This window comes from Tamandua tetradactyla, chromosome 5, assembly GCF_023851605.1.
Source record: "Tamandua tetradactyla isolate mTamTet1 chromosome 5, mTamTet1.pri, whole genome shotgun sequence".
Classification (NCBI taxonomy): domain Eukaryota; kingdom Metazoa; phylum Chordata; class Mammalia; order Pilosa; family Myrmecophagidae; genus Tamandua; species Tamandua tetradactyla.
The window spans coordinates 169982797-170005294 of record NC_135331.1 but is presented as its reverse complement, the minus strand read 5'-3'; the positions used below and the strand labels follow the sequence as shown (position 1 = coordinate 170005294).

General features: G+C 40.7%; 1 protein-coding gene and 1 long non-coding RNA gene across 2 annotated transcripts in view; one reads left to right on the top strand and one right to left on the bottom strand.

Moving 5' to 3' along the window:
- The window catches only part of LOC143685071 (uncharacterized), a 51555-nt gene extending 48849 nt beyond the window's left edge, over nt 1–2706 (top strand). The window contains exon 2 of the long non-coding RNA XR_013176355.1: nt 2519–2706. This is a non-coding gene — a long non-coding RNA (uncharacterized LOC143685071). The remainder of the gene's footprint in view (nt 1–2518) is intronic.
- A 603-nt stretch (nt 2707–3309) lies between these two features.
- Nucleotides 3310–22498, bottom strand: part of SLC16A10 (solute carrier family 16 member 10) — a 146319-nt gene continuing 127130 nt past the window's right edge. The window contains exons 4-6 of the mRNA XM_077162670.1: nt 18606–18749; nt 7721–7949; nt 3310–5775 (exon numbers count right to left, since the gene is read on the bottom strand). Of these exons, the coding sequence (XP_077018785.1) occupies nt 5546–5775; nt 7721–7949; nt 18606–18749 (603 nt within the window). The 3' untranslated portion in view covers nt 3310–5545. The remainder of the gene's footprint in view (nt 5776–7720; nt 7950–18605; nt 18750–22498) is intronic.

Below are 22498 nucleotides of genomic sequence, written 5' to 3'. Positions count from 1 at the left end.
TTGGTACTCTGCTCTATTCCTTTTATATCCATTTATCAGAACAAAGCATTTAACATTTTTTTACTGATATTTTGACCACTTGACAGGCTGCCCTCCCTTGCCTTTTAACCCCATCGTCACCATATTTCTTCTCTGATGATGCAAGAATTTACTAATCACAAAGCTGAGGTAGGTGGGCAGCACAATCAAGCGTCATGATCCAGTACTCGGAAAGGTTACATTTCATTTCCAGTGTCTTTCCTAATAAAAATGTTGAAATTTTGTTTCAGAAATGAGGTAGCTTTCTATATTGTTTTATCATTATTTGTCAAGAAAGCAGTACCAAGAGGGATTTTTTGCAGGAAGGATGACTGTACCCAGTCAATATGATACTTTGAATTTTAGGAGATTTCCTTGGATATATGACTAATGTTTACTATTTAAAAATCGCTAATTAAATAGAAAAAAAGGACAGGGCTGGCCAGGTGGCTCAGAAGGCAGAGTTCTGGCCTCCTGTGCCAGAGGTCCAGGTTCATTTACTGGTGCCTGCCAATGTGAAAAAAAAAAAGGACAAGCTAAGTAAACCACTATATCCCAAGTTTCAGAGTTTCTCTGAGTGATTAAAGATATGACATTGTTTTTTCATAGGTCTTTATTGTCTCAGGAGTCATATGATAAGGTCCTTATTTACAGTTGTTCAATACTGTGGTTCTAAGTTGGATGCAAGTTTCACTTCAGCAATGGCCACATGGCCCTATATTCTTGATAGTTGTAACCTACCACTCTGTTTAGAACACAAAGCATTAGTCTCTGTGTACTGAGAACACAAAGCATTAGTCTCGCCAACAAATAAAATGATAAGCATGGTTTCTATTTTGGTGAGCAGTGGCTATGAAATTATAGTGAGCCCAGAACTGTCTGTTTTTCCTTCACCCTATTCTCTGTTCCTGGAACCCTTCTCAAACTGAGCACCAGCAGTCTTTTTCTTATAGCAAACCATTGACGAAAATCAGTGTATAATATGGGAACTAATTATTAAGTCAATAAAGAAGAAAGTCTTCCTTTGATGGGTGTGTTCTTATTCCACATTTCTACATCTGTACCATCATAAAGTGATAAACTGCTCTTTTGTTCTAATAACAAGGCAAAAGGTTTGTGGTTTTAAGAGCTGATTAAACTGTTATGGGTGGTACATTTTTCTAATAGCCAAGGAACCATTTGCCTTTCAAATTAAAAAAGAATATGGACACCTCTGTGATGATACTGTGAGCCAGCGATTGTATACTTTCAATGGTTTGTATGGTGTGTGGAGGTATCCCAATAAAACGGCATTAAAGAAAAGAATATCGATGTAAAAAGAAAGTAATAAAATTTTACTTATTCCTCTTTTTAGGACAACACATTGGAAAAAGTAACAATCTGTAAGCTGATGCAAAAATGCTGTCATCAGTGTTTATACTGGCAACAATGAAGTGTTCAGTGTTACAGTTTTAAGTGCGGGTTTAAATTGTTGACATATTTAAATATTGGAGTAAGTAGCTTCTGAATTGCCCCTTATAGTTCTAGAGTCTGGGAATTGACCCCTTTACCATTCATCATGAAAGGTAATTCCACGCTAAGGCAGGTGCCTTAGGAACCACACCCGAGAGACCCCCACATTCAAGGCATCCTCCATGATGTGCTCCCAGGACAAGGATTTAGCAAAACTTTCATGGAGTATGAAAATCAAGTAAAAAGTTTGCTCTCTGGAAATAAATAGGTTAAGAGTTTGGCAGTTTTTTCCTTCAAAGCTTTGACCTTAAAATTTTAAGCAAAAATTAAAGTTTTAAATATTAGCACACAAGATGCCAATTGCCTGGTACTTACTACTTCCCCCAAGTATCTTAATCATGTAATTAAAAAAAAAAAATTCAGCTGAGACCATTAGGACTGCAGCCTGGGAACAGACCATTCTCGAGACAGTTTACATAAAATTAGGTGGGGATCCAGTCTCTGAAACTACAGGAACCTTAAGCAGTGCAGCTAAGTAACCAGTGAAACTACCTCAAGGTGTTAATGGACTCTTCAGAGGCTTTTTGAAGTATAGGAAGAAGTAAAGGGAAGCCAGGAAAAGAAGTGATGAGGACAAATATGAAAAGACTAACAAGAACGGTGCATATGAAAGGGGTGAAAGTGTACCCCAGGAGCTCCTCAGAGCCACCCCTGTGCTAAGTGCCTACCCCTAATCTAGGACCTCATTTTCTAGTCAGTTTATTACTGACTTAACATCGAAAGTCATCGGATACAGGGCAGTTTACAAACAATATTGGCATAAATTAAAATATCCTTAAGTGCAGTTAAGAAGCATTAAAATTGCCAAAAGTAAAATGTACATTCACTTTACAACTAAGTGTACATTTACCTTAAAAGCATGGGAAGTTGAAGCTAACTGCACCAAAGCTTTTCCATAGTTGGGCAGGGCCTGCGGAATGATCTGCAAATATGTGTAAAAAGATAATGATGGGTTTTGAAATGTACCCCTGTTTTTATTTGTGAACAGGATCTGAAGCTTCATGCAAGCACTATTGGGGAAGTAGAAATTGCGATCTTGAAGGAGCAATGGAATGAGCACCGCAACTGTCATCAAAGGGACTTACACATTTTGAGGAAAGTATCAGGAGTCTGAGTGGTATATTATTACTGACATGTATGGACCCCAGCTGTAATAAAATTTAAACATTTCTGGAAGATCCTTAGGCACCTATTAGAATAGCAGCTGATCCAGAGTTTCAGTGGAGAAGAATGATTGCTCTCCTTTTAAAGGGAATTGTTGGCTCAAATGTCAGAACCTTATGAATTTGAGAACTTGCTAAATCCCATCAGATCAGCAGAGCTCTGGCTCTGTACCCTTTTCCCCTCAGAAAGCATCCGGGTTGAATGAAACAAAAATGCAGCCCATCAGGCCACATTAGTGTTGCAGTAACATTCCGTTCAGAAATTAGAAAGGATTCACTTTGACTGAAAAGCTAAAGTAATAATTCTTGGTACAAAAGAAACACAACACTTTGTGACTATTAGTATTTTTCATTTTCTTGGTTTGTATATTTTAGATTTTTAGAAATTTTCCTACCAAACAATATATTGCTAAATAAGCATTTTATGAAATTTAACAACTTATCTTTATATTTAAAAAAAAAAATTACTGCTGCAGAGTACTCTCCCTAAGAGTCCATTTTTGTGGGGCTCTTTTAGTGTTATAGATCCAGTTTTATTCACTCCATTAGACTAACAACTACGTATGTGTAATATTACACATAGACACAATATGCTGAGAACTAAGTTTTATTATAAATACTTAAGTCACTTTGCTGTTTTAATATGGAAACCAACCACACAAGATCAAGTCATTGGATTTCAGATTTTTTTTTCTCTAAAACCAGACAAATTTTGAAAGGAAAAAAAAAATTGTGGAGGTCTTTAAGGACTAAATCTTCCATTCTAAATTTGTTCATTCTGTAAAATCAGGATTTCTAGAAGTTTGTGCTGAAACTGTACATAAGTAAACATTTTATAAATGGCAGTCTAGAGAATGAGTCTTGGTTGTGACTGTTATTGCTGAGCTTCTCAAAAGCACCATTAATAATGAGGAAGTAATATTTTATATAACTGGGTGTGAACAAATGAAGAACTTGAAAATGTATTACATGATCATTTCTAAATTACTTTCTAAAAGCTTAAAATGAGAGCATGAAAGGACAGCATGGTCAAATGGAGATTTTCTTCTGCAGTAGAGCCTTCCACAGACAAATCACCTCACCTAAGTCCCTGAATATGAAATATGGAAGTAAAGGAAGTCGTTAAGTTACAAATGTGTACATAGCATAGTAAGTTGCTAAATGTCATTTCAATAAAAATTATTTAAAATTCTATTAAAATAAATTCCAGGTTTAGCATTTACACTTTGAATGTCTAAGGTGGCAGATGCAAAACTTACCAAAAGAAAAGTCATTGGATTTTCCAAGTGTTCCATGGGCAGCCTCACTTCCCTCTTTCCCCCATCTGCCACACCTAAACTAAACAACAAATCCATATGCTCTCCAGGTATCTCCGTCCTCACCGTCCTCAGCTAGAGACAAGGAATGGATAGGAACTGAAAAATAGTGATATATTAGATTTAGTTTCTCTCCTTACAGAGAATTTTGTGGAAACAGATGGATCCTGAAGTGCTTTAGAAAAAGACAGTAGTCATTCCAGGTGAACAAGAGACATTCAAGATTAATGCACATCTATAGATAGGATTTAAATATACCATGTATATTACTAATTTTTAAAGATATAAATACAAATTTTAAAAATAAAGTACAATTTAAGGGATGAAGAAAGTGTTCTTGTTTTTGTAAATAAATATGGGTCATTGTGTGACTGTGGTTTAATTTTAGGTCCTTGGAATCCTAATAGCTATCGGTGTATAAATAGAAAAAATATTTGGAATGTTACTAGTAAGCACACTATGATAAATAAATAAATACAGATGTAAATTTTTGCCAGAAAGTTTTGGAAATACAGGAATATTTCTCTTTTTAAGTGTACTTAGCCTTTTAAGACCCAGTGATTTCATAAACCAATTGAAGCAACTGTTTCTATCAGAAATAGGTATTTTCTTCATAAGTACAAAGTGGTTGTTGTTGTTTTACCCTGTTTGTGCAACTGGATAACATACCCAATAATGCTTATGTTTAAATAGCAGGTCTTAGTGCTAAGAAATCCAGAAGGCCAAAAAATCCAAGTTAAAATGGTCAAAATACCTTTTGCTCATTCTATTTTACTTTATTACAATTAAAACAAATTCAGAAATTCGGGGGCATTTCTTGCTTACTTGAAACCCAAAGGAAACAAATATAAATGGAAGAAATGCCTGATTTCTGAACTTCTCTGCCTTATGAACAGCGTTCTTTTCCTCACACATATTGATTTTGAATACATTGTAACATCTGTCCCAAGAAAGTTCCTTTGACACTAGAACAAGATTTCACACTGGAGCAAGTCAGGACATCTTAATAATTTCATAGCTTATTTAACATCAGGCAAGCAACTTCAACATGAGGTTTAGGTAGATCAGGTACGAATTTGCAAAGTTTCCAAATAGCAAAAGAACAGAGATACCAGAAACCGGAAGTGAAGATACCATGTGAGACAACAAACAATATTTCCAGTCCTAATCAAATTTCAACTCTTTCAGTATAGCTTGAGGTATTTAAAAATATTTGTACAAGCTAAATAGCATTCAGTTTCCAACGCTATTTTTTTTTACTGAGACAGCTTCAAATTCTCTCGTACAATTAAATATAATTTGACTTTCAGATATGTTTTTAAGTACCAGAATCACCGTCCTCAGACTCATGAAAATATCAGACAGCATGTAGTGGCAGAAAATGGTTCTTGTAGTAATGAGGGTCCTTATTTCCCAATTGTTGTGCTATTCCTTTGGATGTGATTTAAAAAAAATAAGAAGTTTGCTATTCATAGAAAAGGAAAACTTGCTTTAACTTTTGAAAGCAAGGCCAGTCTGGCGGAGGTATGTAAGACATTAAATAATAGAGTCAGATTCTTTCTTGAAGATTCCAGAAGAGCTTGATAGAGAGTTCAGGTTCTCCAACATTTTCTCCCTGTTACTTCCTTCAGTAGTTTTATTGGTCTCTCTTTGCTTCTTACTATGGATCCATGGAATAAAACAAAGAATAGCACCTCCTATAAGTGGAGGGATTCCAGCGAGGTAGAATGCCACATCATAGTAGCCCAGCTTCTCACGAAGTAAGCCTGAAAAGGGAAAAAGCGGTCACCCAGAGAGAAGTGTGGCATGTAGGGATTTCAGATCCATCACTGAAGGCCTAGTCCCAGCTGAATAAACTCACCTCGGCAGGGCTGGTGCAAATAGCATCTCAAATATCAGACATTTCTTAGGAAAAGGGTCTAAAATAGAAACCTTTTCTGATATGAGAAAGAAAAAGATCTCACATCTTTACTTTTGTCACAGAGTCCAGGATTCTGGGTTTTCATACCATGAAATTACTGGGAAGAAATATTTGCAAGACAAAGCTCTGGCTTTTCCAACCCCTCAGAGGCCATCTGGGGTATTCTGACACATGGTGTAAAACTTCTCGCTTCTGGCGAAGGTAAAAAGACCATCAAGTTGCAACTTCTGTCTCACACACACCTCAAATACCTACATTGCCCACTCTTCTTGGGTGTTTTCATTTTTTAATGAAATAACATGAAAATATTTTAAATGACAATCTAAAAGCTTTAAAAACTGTAAATCTGAGAGTTCAGATGAAAAATTAAGCTGCTAAATACATTTCGGAAAGATGTTAAGGTTTGTCAGCAAATCGGGGGAAGTTGAAGAAAATGAATGTGACATGCTAATAGATCTCTGGGCTCTACTTCTGAAAACTATTAGAGTATCCTTGTTTCAAATGTCTCTAAAAAAGCCCAGTACTTTAAGGGTTCTTAAAGTCAGCTTAATGTTTTTAAACTTTTATAATACTATACAACCTCAGTCACCTGAACTATCCAGGAAACATACTGAATATCTGACTTTACTAAAGAATTAACTTGAGTATTGGTCCAGTTCAGTTCTAACACATTAAAAAATGTGTACATTCACTGTGGATAGAAATATAAAATATATGATATATCTAAAATATATGACTTTTCAATCTTCTTAATCAGAATATTCCATACACAACTGAGCCTTTCATTCTTCGGAATGTTAATTATTATATTTGGCTGTAATACTATGTGGCCCTCAAAACCTCCTGGTGAGCTAGCAGCTTTTTGCTGTCAGTTGTTTTGGAAGTTTCCTATCACTTCCCTTATTCTGGGTTTGTTATTAGTCACATCTGATAGCAAACATCACTCCTCCTAAAGTGCTGTTCATAGTCTGCTACAGACTTGGAAACCTATAACTAAACTTGTAGGATTTGTAAAAATAAAGTGAATGGTGTATTGCCTGGGCAAGAGGGAAAGGAACAGAAGGTTCTCCTACAGGGGCCTGTCAACTTTAGAACATAAGTTTGGTGGACTGTATATTGTCTGCTCAGTAGCGGCTGCCTGCTTGATTCAGAACTAGGTTCCAGGCTCAGAAGTTGCTGGATATGTGTGGTCCTGGGTACGGGAATGAACGGAGTTGAACGTTCACTGAGTCCCTCACGTGCCAGACACAGGTGACAATACATACATTTAAGTTTTACTGAATCTTATTACCATACTAATTCATCCTGGCACCTAGGTAATACTGAGTATGAAATATCTTTATGCTATTAGAAGAAATCTAAAGGTACAACATATATATATATACACACAATTAAAACTATTTCTCAGGAGGACCTAATCTCTTACACAAAACATACACATTTAGAAACCTTTCAGAATCTTCATCTCTTAAAAACAAAACCATTTTTCCTTTCCCCCAAAGTACATACTGAGTGAAAGATAGAAATTGTGACAGTTTACGCTCAGAAGCCTATTGTTACATGTTTCATTGTTTTAGATCCTGGTAAGGACAAGAGGAACTCTCCAGCAAACTTTCTCAACCTACCATCTATAGCTGATCTTATTAAAAATGTTACAGTTAAGGCACAGACAAAAGCAAAAGACCCAGTGATCAATAAATTATGATATGATTTGCATATAAATGAGACTTAGGAACTAAAGTGGAAAAGGGTTTGAATTAATAGAATAACTGGAGAATCATTACATTTACCTGCAATGGGTGGGCCCACAGTCATGGGGACAGACATGAATCCGAGCAGAAATCCAATTGCTTGGGAGACATCCTGGGCACCCACCAATTCAAAAGCAATAGGGGCCATGATGGAAATGAAGCACCCATCGAAGAGACCCATTACGAGACACACAGCGATGAGCGCTCCAAAGACACTGCACAGGGGGATCATCATGGACATCAGGCCAATGAAGAAAAAGGAGAGGACCTAGGACAGACACCACAAGGTCAACTCTGCTCTCATAAAGTGAAAGTTACAATCTCTGAGCAACATGATTAGGACTTCAAAGTAGTTAACTGTTCACTGTTTGCCTTGGTTTTATATACATAATCGACTCTCATAACCTTCTCCCCACCAGTTCCCCTAGCATTCTCAATGTTTCCACTGAGGCACAAGGGAAAAAGGAACAATTTTTCTACTTACCCTCCTCTCTAGCCTGTAAACTCTTTGAGTCAATGTCTGTATCAATTAATCTTTGGACTATATATTATGAGGTACAAGGATTTTGCACTAGACAGTACTCAATACAGAGTTCTTTGAATTCTAGTTTAAATTCATTCTTTCATTAAACATTCGATTTTTAAAATAAATTGCATTAAAAATTGTGGCAACATATATATAACATAAAATTTGCTATTTCATACATTTCTAAGTGTACAATTCAGTGGCATTAATTACATTTACAATGTTGTGCTGTCTTCACCCCCATCTTTTACCAAAAGTTCTTCCTTGCCTCAAACACTTGCTTTTGCTTCCCATTTGGTAGGTACTAAGCTATGTGCTAAAGATTTCAACAATGAATTACGATCTGGTTCCTACTACTGAGTGGTGGGGAGAGGAACATGTAAAGAAGTAAGTACAAGTGAAGACTTCTAGATGCTGTTGTATTTGTATATTCAGCGTATGGTGGGTACAAAGAAGGAGGGAACAGACAATAGCTCTTTTAAGGCAAAGAACTAATTAAAATTGGACACATCTCTAATCAGCAGAAGAAATGTTTTTAAAAGCAAGGTTTTCCAATGGAGTATTATTCAGCCATAAAAGGGATGAATTTCTGGTACATTCTACAATATGGATGGACCTTGGAAACATTATGAGTGAAAGAAGCCAGACACAAGAGAACAAATGTTGTATGATTCCAGTTATATAAAATATCTAGAACAGGCAAATTCATAGAGACAGAAAGTAGATTGCAGGTTAGCAGGGGCTGGGGAAAAGGGGAATGGTGAATTATTGCTTAATTGGTATAGAGTTTCTATTTGGAGTGATGAAAAAGTTATGGAAATAGATAATGGGAGATGGTTATACAAAATTGTGACTGTAATTAATGCCACTGAGTTATACACTTAAAAAAATGGTTAAAATGGCAAATTTTATGCTATATATATTTTACCACAATAAAGTTTTTAAGAAAGCATTGGGTTTTCAATATAATAGCATATTATGTTGCATTTTATAGTAATAATTATTTATTTAGTGTCTACTAAGTGCCAGGCATGTTCTAAGCACTTGAGAGCCTGTATTTCACTGGTGCTCCTCATAACTTTATGAAGTTATCTCCATTTTACACTTACAGAGTGATGCTGGCAGAGGCTAAGTAAGTAACATGCCCAGAGGTCTTGGGGTAGCAGCAGGAAGCATTTGGAACTGTTCCTGAAGGGTGCCCAGGGCGTGGCTGGGAGGAAGGGAGAGACCCTATAAAGCAGCTGTTCTAGTCGCCTTCCTTGACTGTCTCACTTTTTTGAGGACTCACTAGACAGGCCTTTGGCATACCAAGCTCGGCGGTGCACCTCTGGGCAGGGGCAGGCAGCGTCATGAGCGTCAGGATGACCGCGGAGCTCCTGAAGAAGCTGACTGGGGCTCAGGCAGGGCCCAGGATGGGTATTCGCACAAGTTCCCCAGGTGACGGTAATGCAGGTGGCCTACCTGACACCCACGTGCTCTTGCAAAACCTTTCAAGCTCCAGGTTGGGTCTCTTCTCGATACCATCACAGCATAATAGCCGAGTAAAATTTTCATCTTCATTAATGGACGATATAGCATTACAGTAATACTATGACTATTTAAGAATCTGACTAGGTTATTTGAAAAGTAAGCCTGGCACTTGACGCTAGCATTTCTAAATCTTAAACATCTTTTTCTCCAACCCAACTTCCATGAAAGTACAAACACAATTTCTTGGCAGGGGGTGATTATTGGAGCTTGCAGCGTGCTGGAGTGGAAAGAACTAGGGCTTGGAGGGCTGAGACTCAGGTTCTAGCTCCTTTGTGGTCCTAAGCAAATAAAAAAGACTCCCTGAAGCGTTACTCTCCGCATCTATTAGGATCAAAGGAAACCTAAAGATAAATCAAAATGTACAAAGTGGCTGGAAATGAGCAAGTAGGGAAGGGTTTAAGGAGTTATTTCTGGAGAAATGAACCAAACTCTAATTTCCTTAATTAGAAAACCAACATAAAGGGAGATAAAATGGAGAGTCTTTAAATCTTAGAACCATCTATAATCACAAACTCCAGAGAATGTGGAATAAAAATTAAGGACACTTTGGGGCCAGATTCAAGGTGTTCAACGGGTCAGGCCCAGAGGCCAAACGTTCCCCACCAGGTGACTGCAGGTGCATTAGGCTAGTTTTCAGAACAGCTTTTTTTCTTTTTCTTTTAATGTGCTTCATATTCTTTTTAAAATTTTGTTCAGTACAAATTTCTTCCAAGTTAAGAAAAAACAGTTCTGTGGAATTTTATATTTGGTGAATTTTGAAAGCCTAGCACGGTACTTGGCACAAAGTCTGGCTCAGGGAATGACTGTTTTCCTTTGAACAATTCATATAATGTGAGACAAGGCACGACACTTTTTGGTACACAATTTTCCTGATTTCTCTACCCATTTTTAGCCCCCTTCAAATTACTTTTCTTCAGTCAATTTTGTAAGAAATCACTCACTTAAAAGAGTTTCAATTTTATTACTATATATAATATATATTATTTCTTAATACTTTAACTGCTAGTTTCCCTTTCCCAGTTGGGACTGTATTAATTTATATTCTCGCTCTTTTTCAATTATTTGACAATGATTTATTCATTTTGTTATTGAAAAATAAAATATTTTCTTTAAGAACTGAGTTTATAGAAATATATGCATTTATTCTATACCATTTTTCAGAATACAACTAGCTGCTACTACCTTATTGTAGGTATAGCAGAGAGAAATGATTCTCTTTTCTAGTAGGTGTCATCCAAAATGAAGCTACCTGAGAAGGTGAGCAGGCTGTACTGGTAAATACACACCTATTCCTTCTCTGCAGGGATACATGAGAAACGAGGGGCCCATGCCAAGGCCTAGTAAGCTTCATAGAGGGGGTTAGTGCTTCCTATCATTTCCTAAGACAAATATTGACCCATCCTTCAAATACTGATCTATAGATACTGGGACCCAGTTTGAAACATGGCCAAATTTAGTATTATTATTACACACAATCATATTTTTTTCTCAAACACAACAACTCTGATTATATCTGCATAAGGGATTCGGAGGCTCCTAATTCTCCTCCGGGCTCTAGCACTGACACTTAATAAGGCAGCTGCAGTTTAGATATTTCTACTGCTCTTGTTTTCTTAAAATCATCCAAGGAAATATCTTCTATCATAGCATCACAGGCTTGAGAAGAATGATCCCCCTTGAGGCAGTTTACATACCTAAGAACAAAAATATTGGTTTAACTATCACCTCCCCCATTTCTATTACAAAGAGAACTTTCTTGGAGAAATGTCAGTTTAAGTCTTGCTCAGGAATCTGAGTATAGCTCAAGAGGAAAGATGAGCTGCACCTGGCCAAGAACAAGCAGCAGGCGTCTACGAATCAGACACACAATTGGCCACAGCTAGATTCCAAGGTCGCTCCTAAGTGGTTTTGTTTCTTCTTGTTTTTTTCCCCAGTATAAAGTTGCAGTATAAAGTTCCCAGACTTGCAGAGCCTCAGGCGTGGCACCAAGGGCAGAAAGCAGTTGCAGCTGAGTTCTGCTGTCCCAGCACAGACTAAAGGGAAGGTTCAGGTCAGGAGGCCGGTGCTGGCTTCTCCAGAGCACACAGGGGCCTCCGCTGGTGGAGGAAATGGCCCTGGACATCGGCGTCCCTACTGCCAGGGCCAGAGGAGCCGGAGGAGCTCAGAGTCCTTATTCAGGCCCAGTCCAATTGTTAGGACTGAATTTTAAATATTCAGATACTATTATGGAAATAGCTTACATTTAGTAAATACACTCTCATTCCAAGGCATCTTTAGAAAAGTATAAAATGCCTAGGGTGGGCCACAGTGGCTCAGTGGCAGAGTTCCTGCTTGCCATGCCAGAGACCCAGGTTTGCTTCCTGGTGCCTGCACATGTAAAAAAAAAAAATGCCTAAAAGAGATGTTCAGGCAAATGGAATGAAAAGGGGGCAACACAGATGGGTTTACTTCACCTGCAGCAGAAGATACTTACACAGGAAGGCAGATATGAAAGTCATTAATTTTTCTAAATTACAAAATAACTCATAAATATATTCTCTTTTCTTCTTAAAATCTTATTAATATATTTTTGCTTTGTCTGCCCTCTGTCAAACCCTGAGCCAACCAGTTTTCCCAGCCTGCCTGGGAGCTAGGGGAAAGGGAACACACGACCGACGAGACACGGGAGACAGAATTCCGGAGGCGGAGACGGCTCCTTCGCAAGGGAAAGAGGATGAGAAAGGCCACATGCAGGCAAAAGAGCCCCCCTGGCCTCCGAGAGGGCGAGGCCCAGAATGGCAGAGGGGGAGAGTGGGTGCTTCAGAGAAGGGCCCCTGGCACAACCAATGACGAGGCTCCCAACACAGTCCTGCTCCTAGCCCAGCCCAGCGACCCGACTGCGGGGGCCCCAGCCCCAGTGAACTTGGCTGCTGTGTCAATGCCTCTTGAGATGGTTTGGAAGCTGCGATGGGGGAAAGTGAAGTCAGGGGCCGTGGGATTGCCTAGCTGCGCTCATCTGCCAGCCTCTCAGGTGGCCGAGGGTGCCGCTGACCAGGCTGGGGAGACCACCTGGGGGCAGGGTGCATTTTCAGGGGGTGAGGGGCTGTGGTAGGAGACCTGCTCCCAGCGCAGCGAAGACTGAGAGGATGAATATATTCTTTAAACTGATTTGTTTCTGTAAAACCTGAAAGAAATTGATACAGTAACACGTAAAAGCCTTCCTTCAACATCCTTTCCTCCTCAATCCACGCTCACTCTCCTCCCAGGACACCACACAGTTTGGTTTGCACCCTTCCAGACCTTTCCTATGCGCACGTACATCTGTTGTTTGGTTTGTCTGCTTTATACACATGGGCAAGATGTCCACACTGCAACAGGCTGTCACGAAAAAGTGATCTAAACCCAAAGTTTTCAATTCTTTCAATTCAAAGTTACAACTTTTAAGCCTTTGAAACACTCTTGCCCTTCTGAAAAAGTTACATTTTAAAGACACAAACTGTAATAATTTAGAGGTGACTAGAAAGACAGGCCTGGGAGGTTCAGAAAGATGGAAAGAAGATACCCAAGCACAGCCTCTCCTCCTCTCCCAATAAAGCACACGCTCCTGACACCACCGCACAGATTTTCTTTTCCATTATTATTCTACATAATGCAATTCAGTCCTCTCTGGCAGGAGTGATGGCTTTCACTCAACACCTAGAATTGTAAGGCTAAAAATACCTGGAATCCAGGATCTGGATGGCAGTTTAAAATTCAGAACTCTTAAGCAAAAGTGTGAAATACAAACTCCTGAACTCTAGTGATCTACGAACAAAAACCTAATTCAGGGCAGCCAAGGTCCCTTTCTTGAGACATGTTCCAAATCAAAGTTTGCCTTCAGTATTTTACAGAATATTAAAAAACATTAAAAGCAAGGATCGGCTCGTCATCCTCTGCACCAGGGGCCTTACATATGCTGCCACCATGATCCTTGCCACAGGCCTGGGCCTGGCAGGAGACAAGCTGGTGGCAGAGCTAGGGGACCCGGGTCTCACTCCCGGCCGAAGCTTTGGTGGCCTCCCAAATCTGCAGTGACAACCAGATGCCAGGCATGGGGCAGGGCTGTGGACTGTGTCAGTGTCACCAGCGTCCTGGGCCCAGCTGCTTCTACCTCCGGAGCTGGCCTCCAGGGGACAGGGAGGGACGGCAGCTGCCACTGTCCCAGGAGTCCTGGGAGCGGGAAAGCAGACAGCAGGTGCATTCCTGCCCTGAGGAGCTGGGCCAGAAGGCAGATAGCAGGGTGGGGAGAGAAAGGGGGAGGAACAAGCAGCAGAGCTGAAATCAGTTCAGGCAGAGAAGAAAGCGCCAAGAACCGAGCCCACTCGAGTGTGTGGGAAGTTGGGAATGGGGAAGCCAGGAAAAAGAAGGGACAGAAGGAGTGATGGCGGAGCGAGTCCAGCACCTGGCGTGGCGTGTGTGTGCTGTCTCCCAGGCCGCTGTGTTCACAAGATGGAGCTGCATGCACCCGAAGGCCTCCTGCTCTCCCTCCCCAGCCTCTCTGAAACACTGTCACCTCGGCTGTGACTTGGCTCTTGCTATTGGACATCAAATCACTACCCCACATTTGGATGCAAAAACCTAGATAAGGCCTAAAAGAAGCCAGGCAGTGGCTAAAGCTCTCAACCAAAATGAAATATCAGACCCACAGTCCTGCCTTCTAACTCCCCACTGTGTAACCACAGAGCAGACATGGGACAGGTTAGGAGAGCCTCTATTTTCTTTGTAAATTACTAGAACTCTACTTCATTAAAATGTGCCCTTGGGGCATGAGATTTTGTGGGTTTGTCCAGAGTGATGCCCTGATAAACTCCACAGTGAGTTGAACAGTGAATAAAAAAGTACTTGCGAAGTCCCCTTGGGGGATGGCAAGTAAGAGGGAAAATTCAACTTCACCATGTGGAGAATTCCTGATATTCTCACAAGCAGTGGGGCTGACCAAAGCCATAGGCCGAGCCCTCAATCTTGGGGTTTGTTCATATGAAACTTATCCCGGCTTAACTTTAAATAGACTAAGCCTATTTAAAATTAGGCCTAACTGTCACCCCCAGAGAACCTCTTTTGTTGCTCAGATGTGGCCTCTCTCTCAGCCAACACGACAAGCAAACTCACTGCCCTCCCCCTCTCTACGTGGGACATGACTCCCAGGGGTGTGGACCTGCCCGGAAACATGGGACAGAAATCCTAGAATGAGCTGGGACTCAACATCAAGGGATTGAGAAAATCTTCTCAAACAAAAGGGGGAAGAGAGCAATGAGACAAAATAAAGTGTCAGTGGCTGAGAGATTTCAAACAGCGTGAGAGGTTATCCTGGAGGTTATTCTTACACATTATATAGATATCACCTGTTTAGCTAAGGTGTAATGGAGAGGCTGGAGAGAACTGCCTGAAAATGCAGAGCTATGCTCCAGTAGCTTTGTTTCTTGAAGATGATTGTATAATGATGTATTTTCACAATGTGACTGTGTGATTGTGAAAACCTTGTGTCTGATGCTCCTTTTATCTATAGTATGGACAGATGCATAAAACATATGGATTAAAAATAAATAAATAATAGTGGGAACATGTTAAAATAAATTTAGCATATTGAAATGCTAGTGAGCAATGAAAGGGAGTGGTAAGGGGTACAGAAAAGAAACAGGGGAAACACAGACTAAAATATATTGGGTAGATGGAAATACTAGCAATCAATGAGAGGGAGAGGTAAGGGGTATGGTATGTATGAGTTTATTTCTTTTTCTGAATTGATGCAAATGTTCTAAGAAATGATCATGATGAATATACAACTATGTGATAATATTGTGAGTTATTCATTATATACCAAGAATGTAGTGATCATATGGTAAGAATGTTCATGTTTGTATGTTGCTATGTTTAAAAAAATTTTTTTTTTTTAAAAGTGCCCTCAGAGAGTTACAAATGACCTGACTGCCCCATCTGTTTGGGGAAAGACTTTTAAAAGTTTTGGGGGAATAAAATGCCGATGTATAAAATTTACCACAACTTCACCTACTCTAGGACCTTAATCCCGGCCACCACCAAGTCTACCCTGGCCCACGGCCACAGAGCAGCCACAGTGACCTTAAAATGCAAAGTCAGACCATGTCATTCTCCAACAAAGACCCACTGCACTTCATCTTGGCTCTCAAGGCCGGCATGTTCTGGCCCCCAGGAGCCTTCCAACCTCTTCCCAGGCCACTTTCCCTGCCTTCCTAAGTTCCCAAACACACCCAGCTTTTCCCTGCCTCAAGTCTTGGCTCCAGGAACTCAGAGACCATGTCTGTCTTGTGTGTACCATCTTGTACCAAGGACCATTTAGGCTGGTCCTTGGGGCACAGCAGATACTCAAAATGTCTTGAATGAATGAAAGGAAACAGAAAGCCTGTAGGGCAATGAGTGTCCGCTAGAGGGGTCTCTTGTCATTTAGATGGTCACCTAAATGCTGGGCAAGGGAACCCACAGGGAAGCACTGACAAAGGAGGAATGATCACAATATAGTCAAATAATTAAAAGAAAAAAACAAAAACAAAAATCTGCCCCGCTGTCTATACCACCTTCCAGCTGTGTGATGAGACTCCTTCCTGCAGCTGTCAGCCTGGACCTAAACACATGCTCAGACACAGTGACCTGCCTCTCTGTTCCTCACAGTTCACATCTATACATGGAATTCACGACAGTACCTCCCTCCAAGTGCTGGGAAGAGGCTGAGGTCAGATAATGCATGCAGATCACTTACCTGATCACCTGGCACATGACATGCTCAATAAATGGAGGCTCTTATTATTTCAAGTCAATTAATGGAAGTTACTTTATCTGTGATAAATGCCTTTTCCAGTCATCTTTCTGTGCCCCAATTCTGCCTCTCCTTCAAGGCCCTGCTGAAATACTGCCTCTCTGTGAGTGGACATGCCCATTCCCAGGGCCCCCTCTAGCTCTCCTCACCTTCTTTCTGCAGACAAGCTTTCTGACAAAGTTGTTTAATCTTTCTGTCTACTCAACTGATCAGGATCAGTCTTCTACGCCCACCACCCCTCTGAACTGCTCTCTGTACGGTCACTCATGGCCTTTTTGTGGCTAAATTCAACGATAATGTTCCGGTCTTCATCTTGCCTGGCCCTTCACTAGATCGCCCTGCCTATGGAAACACTTTATGCCCGTTCTCTCCTACAGCCTGGCCACCTCTCATCTCCTCTTCAGGCCCTAGTCACTCACCCTGTCTACCCCATCAGGGCCAATCCCACAGACTCGAATCCAGGCCTCTCTCATGAGCTCCAAATTCAACCTGGCTTTCTCCCAAGTACAACTTTACATGGCAAAAAGTAACTCACTGCCCCATCCCCATTAACTGAATTACAGGTCTTCACACAATATCAAAACCATCTACTCTGTTGCCCAAGCCACAAACCTTAGACCCAGCTGAAGTGGCTCCATTGAAGCCTCACCCCTGTGTCCTTATTTGGCTCTGTTTGATCCTACTATCTCTGCCTTGGTTCTTCCTGTGTAGACAGTTTCCACAGTCTCCTGCTAGTCCCTCTGCCTTGCCTCTTTTATTTCACATAGCAGCTATACTGAGATACAATTCATATAGCATAAAATTTATCCATTTAACATGGGTTTTTAATGGGTGTTAGTATAGTCACAAAGTTGTACAAATATCACCACTATAGTTTTTAAACATTTTCATCACCCCAAAAAGAAACCTTGTACCCAGGAACAGCCACTTTCCAGCCCTCCCCTCCCCCAGCCCCTGGCAACTATGAGTCTGCTTTCTATGTATTTGACTCTTCTGGGCCTTTCCTGTAAATGGAATCATTAACATGTGGCTTTTTGTGATGCCTCAACTCTTGTCCCTTCTTCCATTCTCCTCTTTGATCTTTGTAAAGATCTTTGTAAAAAGATCTTTGTTTGATCTTTATAAAACATAATTCAGGCCACACAGCTTCTTGCTTAAACTCTTTAAATGGCTCCTGGTTACATTTCACAATACAGTTCATCCTCTTTGGTGCCCAGAAAGGTCTTTCACAAACTGGCTCTTGCTTATCCCTGAAGCCCATCCATCCACTATTCCCCTTTATTCCGTTCAAACATCACTCACAGTTTCCCAGATACAACATACGGGATAACACCTCCACATCTTTGCCCACATGGCTTCCTCTGCATGGCACAACCTTCTCTGTCTTCCTTATTGAATAATTACCACTTACCTCTTAACACAGCCTGCCCACCCTGCCTAGATTTCGATGCCCTTACGTTTCCATGGCGCCCATGGTTCCACTGTGCTGCAACACCATTTTACCGGTCTCCCCGTGAGACCACTAAGCTACAACCCAGGGCACAGACCACATTCCATTCAACCCTGAAACACTTAGCACAGGGTCTTGCCTGAAGGTGTCACTTAAGTATTTGTTGAACAAGTGCCAATAGGCAATAACGATCTTGGCATTAGCATTTGTTCAGCGTTCACCCCACAACACTCAGGAGGCAATTTGCAATAAAGAAGCTCAAAACATATACACAAACCCAAATTTCACAAGATATTGGAAGGCACAGGATTTTCACATGACTACGAGAAGAAGGTCGAAAAGGAAACAGTCCCCTGAGAAAAAACAATAAGAAAAAAAATTTCGTTGGGGAGGGGTTCCATAACAAAATAAAGAAGACCATTGAGTGAGCGTTAGTTTTGCATACTTAAAACCCAAAACTAAAAACTGATTTTGCACTTGAAAAACCTGCCTGTAGAAGAAATAATGTTCTAGAAAATATTTCCCGTTTTCACAGAGGACCTTAAGCAAATAAGTACATTTAATGAACCTTAAGAATAATTTTGTTGGGGGAAAAGTCCTAAGAAAGTACCTGGAGGTAAATCTTCTTCACACCAGGCACATAATCCACAATTCGGCCAAAGACCAGGCGTCCAACTCCTGAAGTGATGCCAATGCACATCAAAACCACCTCTTCATTTTTTTCATTTTGGAACCTTTCATTCACGTGTTTCACCTATAGACCAAAGAAAAAGAAACCACATTAAATATTGTAGGGATAATTTGCAAGTTTTAAGGCTTTGTACAAATGTCTTTGTTTCTACAATGCTATGGACTATCACCCCATTCCAGACTCAAATATTAATAAAAATTGGCTCTGTATCTCATAATTTTTCATGAGAACAGATAGTAAGAAAATCTCACATGATTTAGCTTGTAGAAGAAGGAATACGAGTTTTGTTTTGCCTAGTAATAAAGGGTTACCAGCACACACGTGATAAACTGACATTGAACCAACAGCTAGAGGAAGAAAAGAGACTTGGAACATACCACATGGCTTCGATCTCTCTGCTCTGAACCGAGGTCACCCAAGGACTCCACACGTTATCCAACCCCAAGAGAGGCAGGTCTTAAGGGTCAACTGTGGAATTTCATCTCTTCTGAGAGGCCCTGAACCAAGCTGACACCCCTGGAAAAGACTATCGTGGTGCTTCCAGGCTAAAACCATACAGTTCTCCACCCATGAAGACGCCTATTTATGAAGCATTAATACAGTTATCTTTAGAGATGAAGATACAGTATACAGTGTGTTAAGAGAAAAGCTTCCAGAAGGTACGACTGCTCAGGTACAAGTCCTGGGTCCACCTCATGAGCCATGTACCGTAGGCAAGTTCTTAACCTCCATTTGGCCTCAGTTTGTCTGCAAAATGGAGACAGTGATAGTATCTACTTCAGAGGGTTGTTGTGAGGATTCAACATCTGCGTAAAGAGCTTAGAACAGTGCCTGGTACACAGAGTAATAACTGTCAGATATTAATTTCAGTTTATTTTTCAAAAATGACCTTTTCCTTCAATTTACAGTCCACCTAGAACAGTGAGCATAACCTGTGAGCCATAACGGCCACAAGCCCATTTGGTTGACCTTCCCATAAAGCCCTGACTGTGCTTTAAACGGCCACGTGTCCAGGCAGATGTTTGCACCTACTGTCTAACACCAGCTTGGCCCCGCAGCTCCTGAGCTTCAGAGATTGACCCCACTGCTACCCTGTGCTTAGCACTCCCATCTTCTCAACGAGCATCTATCTGTGCTCACAACAAGGAGATAAAGGATGTCTGCACTCCCACTGCGTTCTCTGAAATCACTAAGATATTATAATATCAAACTCACTGTCCCCTGCACCAAACATGGGCCTGAAGACTCTGGAAATCTGCAAACAAATTTCCTAGCAAACTCCATGGCCCAGATGGTTCCCCGGGCAGTAAACAGCATTTCAAACTAATATCTCCTTAAGAGACTTTCATTTTGCTTTTCCTTTTTAAAACTTTTATTGTGGTAATATCTATACAACATAACATTTCCCATTTCTGTTTTGCTTTTTAAAGGCCATGTGGATATCCCAAAACCATCTCATTTCTCTCCTCCCTTTCAAAACAAGCAGGTGGTCTCCTGAACTTCTGTTTGTTCATCATGTCCAGAAAAATCCTCCTAAAATATGGCTTTGATCTCTCCCGTTTCTTACCCAACAACTGGCCACTTCCCAGCATGGTAATTCAAAGCTGCCATAATCTGTTACTAATTTATTTTTGTGTCTTCATTACCTACTGATCACTGCCTGCCTTAGAGGTAGAAAACTCAAACGTCTGCAGGACCCAGGCAAATAACATAAAGGAGTAAACAGACTTGCTGGAGAGGGAAAGTGTGCAGTTACTACTCAGCCTCAGCTGATTAGTGCCATATAGAACTCCCAGTGTTGACACATCTATCCCCAGCTCCCTTTTATTCTAAAGAGAAGTCAGAAATTTGGACTTTTGTGTGGAAATGTTGGGAGCTAACTTGAATTTAGAACACTGTGTGACCTGACCCTATAAAAACCAAATAAAATGTGTCTGCAAACTGCATTAGGCCAGCTTTGGCCTCAGTCTCAATTCCAGCTGGACTGGTTCATTCACTGTGTCACTTGAACACAGCCGATACAGGCTCACTTATCTATATTCTTGCTGCCTCTTCTACCTTCTAGGACTTTGTAAATCCGACCCATTCTTAAGATCCTGCTTAAGTCCCACCTTTTCCATGAAGTTTTCCTTGATCACACTAGCTTTATATCACCTTGTTACCGCCTATAGTCCATTTGGCACCTCTATTACTGAATGTTCCTACCAAGCCTTTTTAGCTTCTCACGCTACACACTCTCTGACCAATCTCATCCATGTCCAAACTGACATCCCTGCCTATTCCAAAGACACCTCAAAGCCAACAGGCCCCACACCCTACTCCCTCTCCTCACAACTGTTCTCCCCCCAGTTCATTTAAGAACTTTACTATTGGCCCAATTCCCCCAGGCAGAAATCTGAAAACTAACTCTAGATTATCCCCTCTCCCTTTCTTCATATGCAATAGTTACCACCAAATCCTGGAGACTGTGCCTCCTAAATCTCTCTCAGACCCATTTCTTTTGGAAAAAGTCCCCAGAATGTTGGCTTGAGTTGTCATCATCCCTCTCCTGCACCACTAACACTCTTCCTGATTCTTGTCCCCTCTCCTAAATCTCCAAACTAAATTCCCTGCGGCCACACGATTAAGTTCATAACCAGACTCCCATCTTTGTTTCAAATCCTTTCATGGCACAACAACAACAAAATCTCAAACCACAATACAAAAGAAAAAAGAGCCTTTCGCTGCTCCCACAGCCTTCAGGGAAAAGCTCCGACTCCTGCGCTGGTCCATAAAGCCTTCCTGCCTGCCGCTGCAGCCTGGCCTCCTGCCGCTCCATTACTCCTACCAGCCTAGCGCCGGGCAGCCCAACGCCATGGCCACACGAGGGCCACTTCCCCAAATGGATGAATACAGATAGAACCTGAACGCAAATTCCAAATAAAGCCAGCGAACACATGGAGTAATTATATCCCAGCTGCCTTAGTTATTCATTTTCTCCATGTCTTTCTACTTTGAATTCAAACTGATTTCTGTACTTCCAACTTTCCAAAAAGAAAACTGAGTTTAGAGCACTTAAACTCACTGGCTATTCACTCCAGAGGTAGCAGCTTCAGCCTATTCCTTTTAGTTTGCTTGCAGTTTAGGGCAATTTCTAAGACTACGTTCACCCCAATATTTGAAGAGCTATTCCATAATGCTAAAAGATCATGCTGCTTAAATGCATTCTGTAAAAGTTAAACTCAAAGAAAAGAGACTGGCTCCTTTAAAAATTAGATGTAGACCTGACTGGGAGTAGAAAGTCTGCTAGAGGGGTTAATGGATAACCTCAGGGTTTGTTGCAAATCAAAACTTTATACTACCCTTTGACTTCAAAGTAGGATGAGTAGAAATCTTCTGAATGGAATGAGAGAACTTCATTTGTTTTTTACTTTCTTTTTTTAAACAACTACCTTTTCTCCACCTCTATTTTTGCTAAGAAAAGAAGGGGACGTGAATTAAGACAAGCAGAAGTTCCCCCAGGAAGTTTTGCATAAGGTTGTACACCAGTAAATCAAGTGAGATGATTAAAGGTGGAAGAAAATGAACCCCATAGATTTAGGTACATAAGGTTAAACCCTTTACACCAAATTATGGTCATTCACATAAATATTCGTTCATTAAGCAACTTCATAATGCAGCTTGAGCTTGTTAAATTTAATCAACTGTAACCTTGAAAATAAAAAGCCCTAAGAGGTGCTTAAGGTACTTTCCTTGTGGATCAGCCTGAGACCCTGATCCCAAAATTCTTGGGCTGCCGATATTTTTCAGGACCAACAGCTTTAAACAGCCCA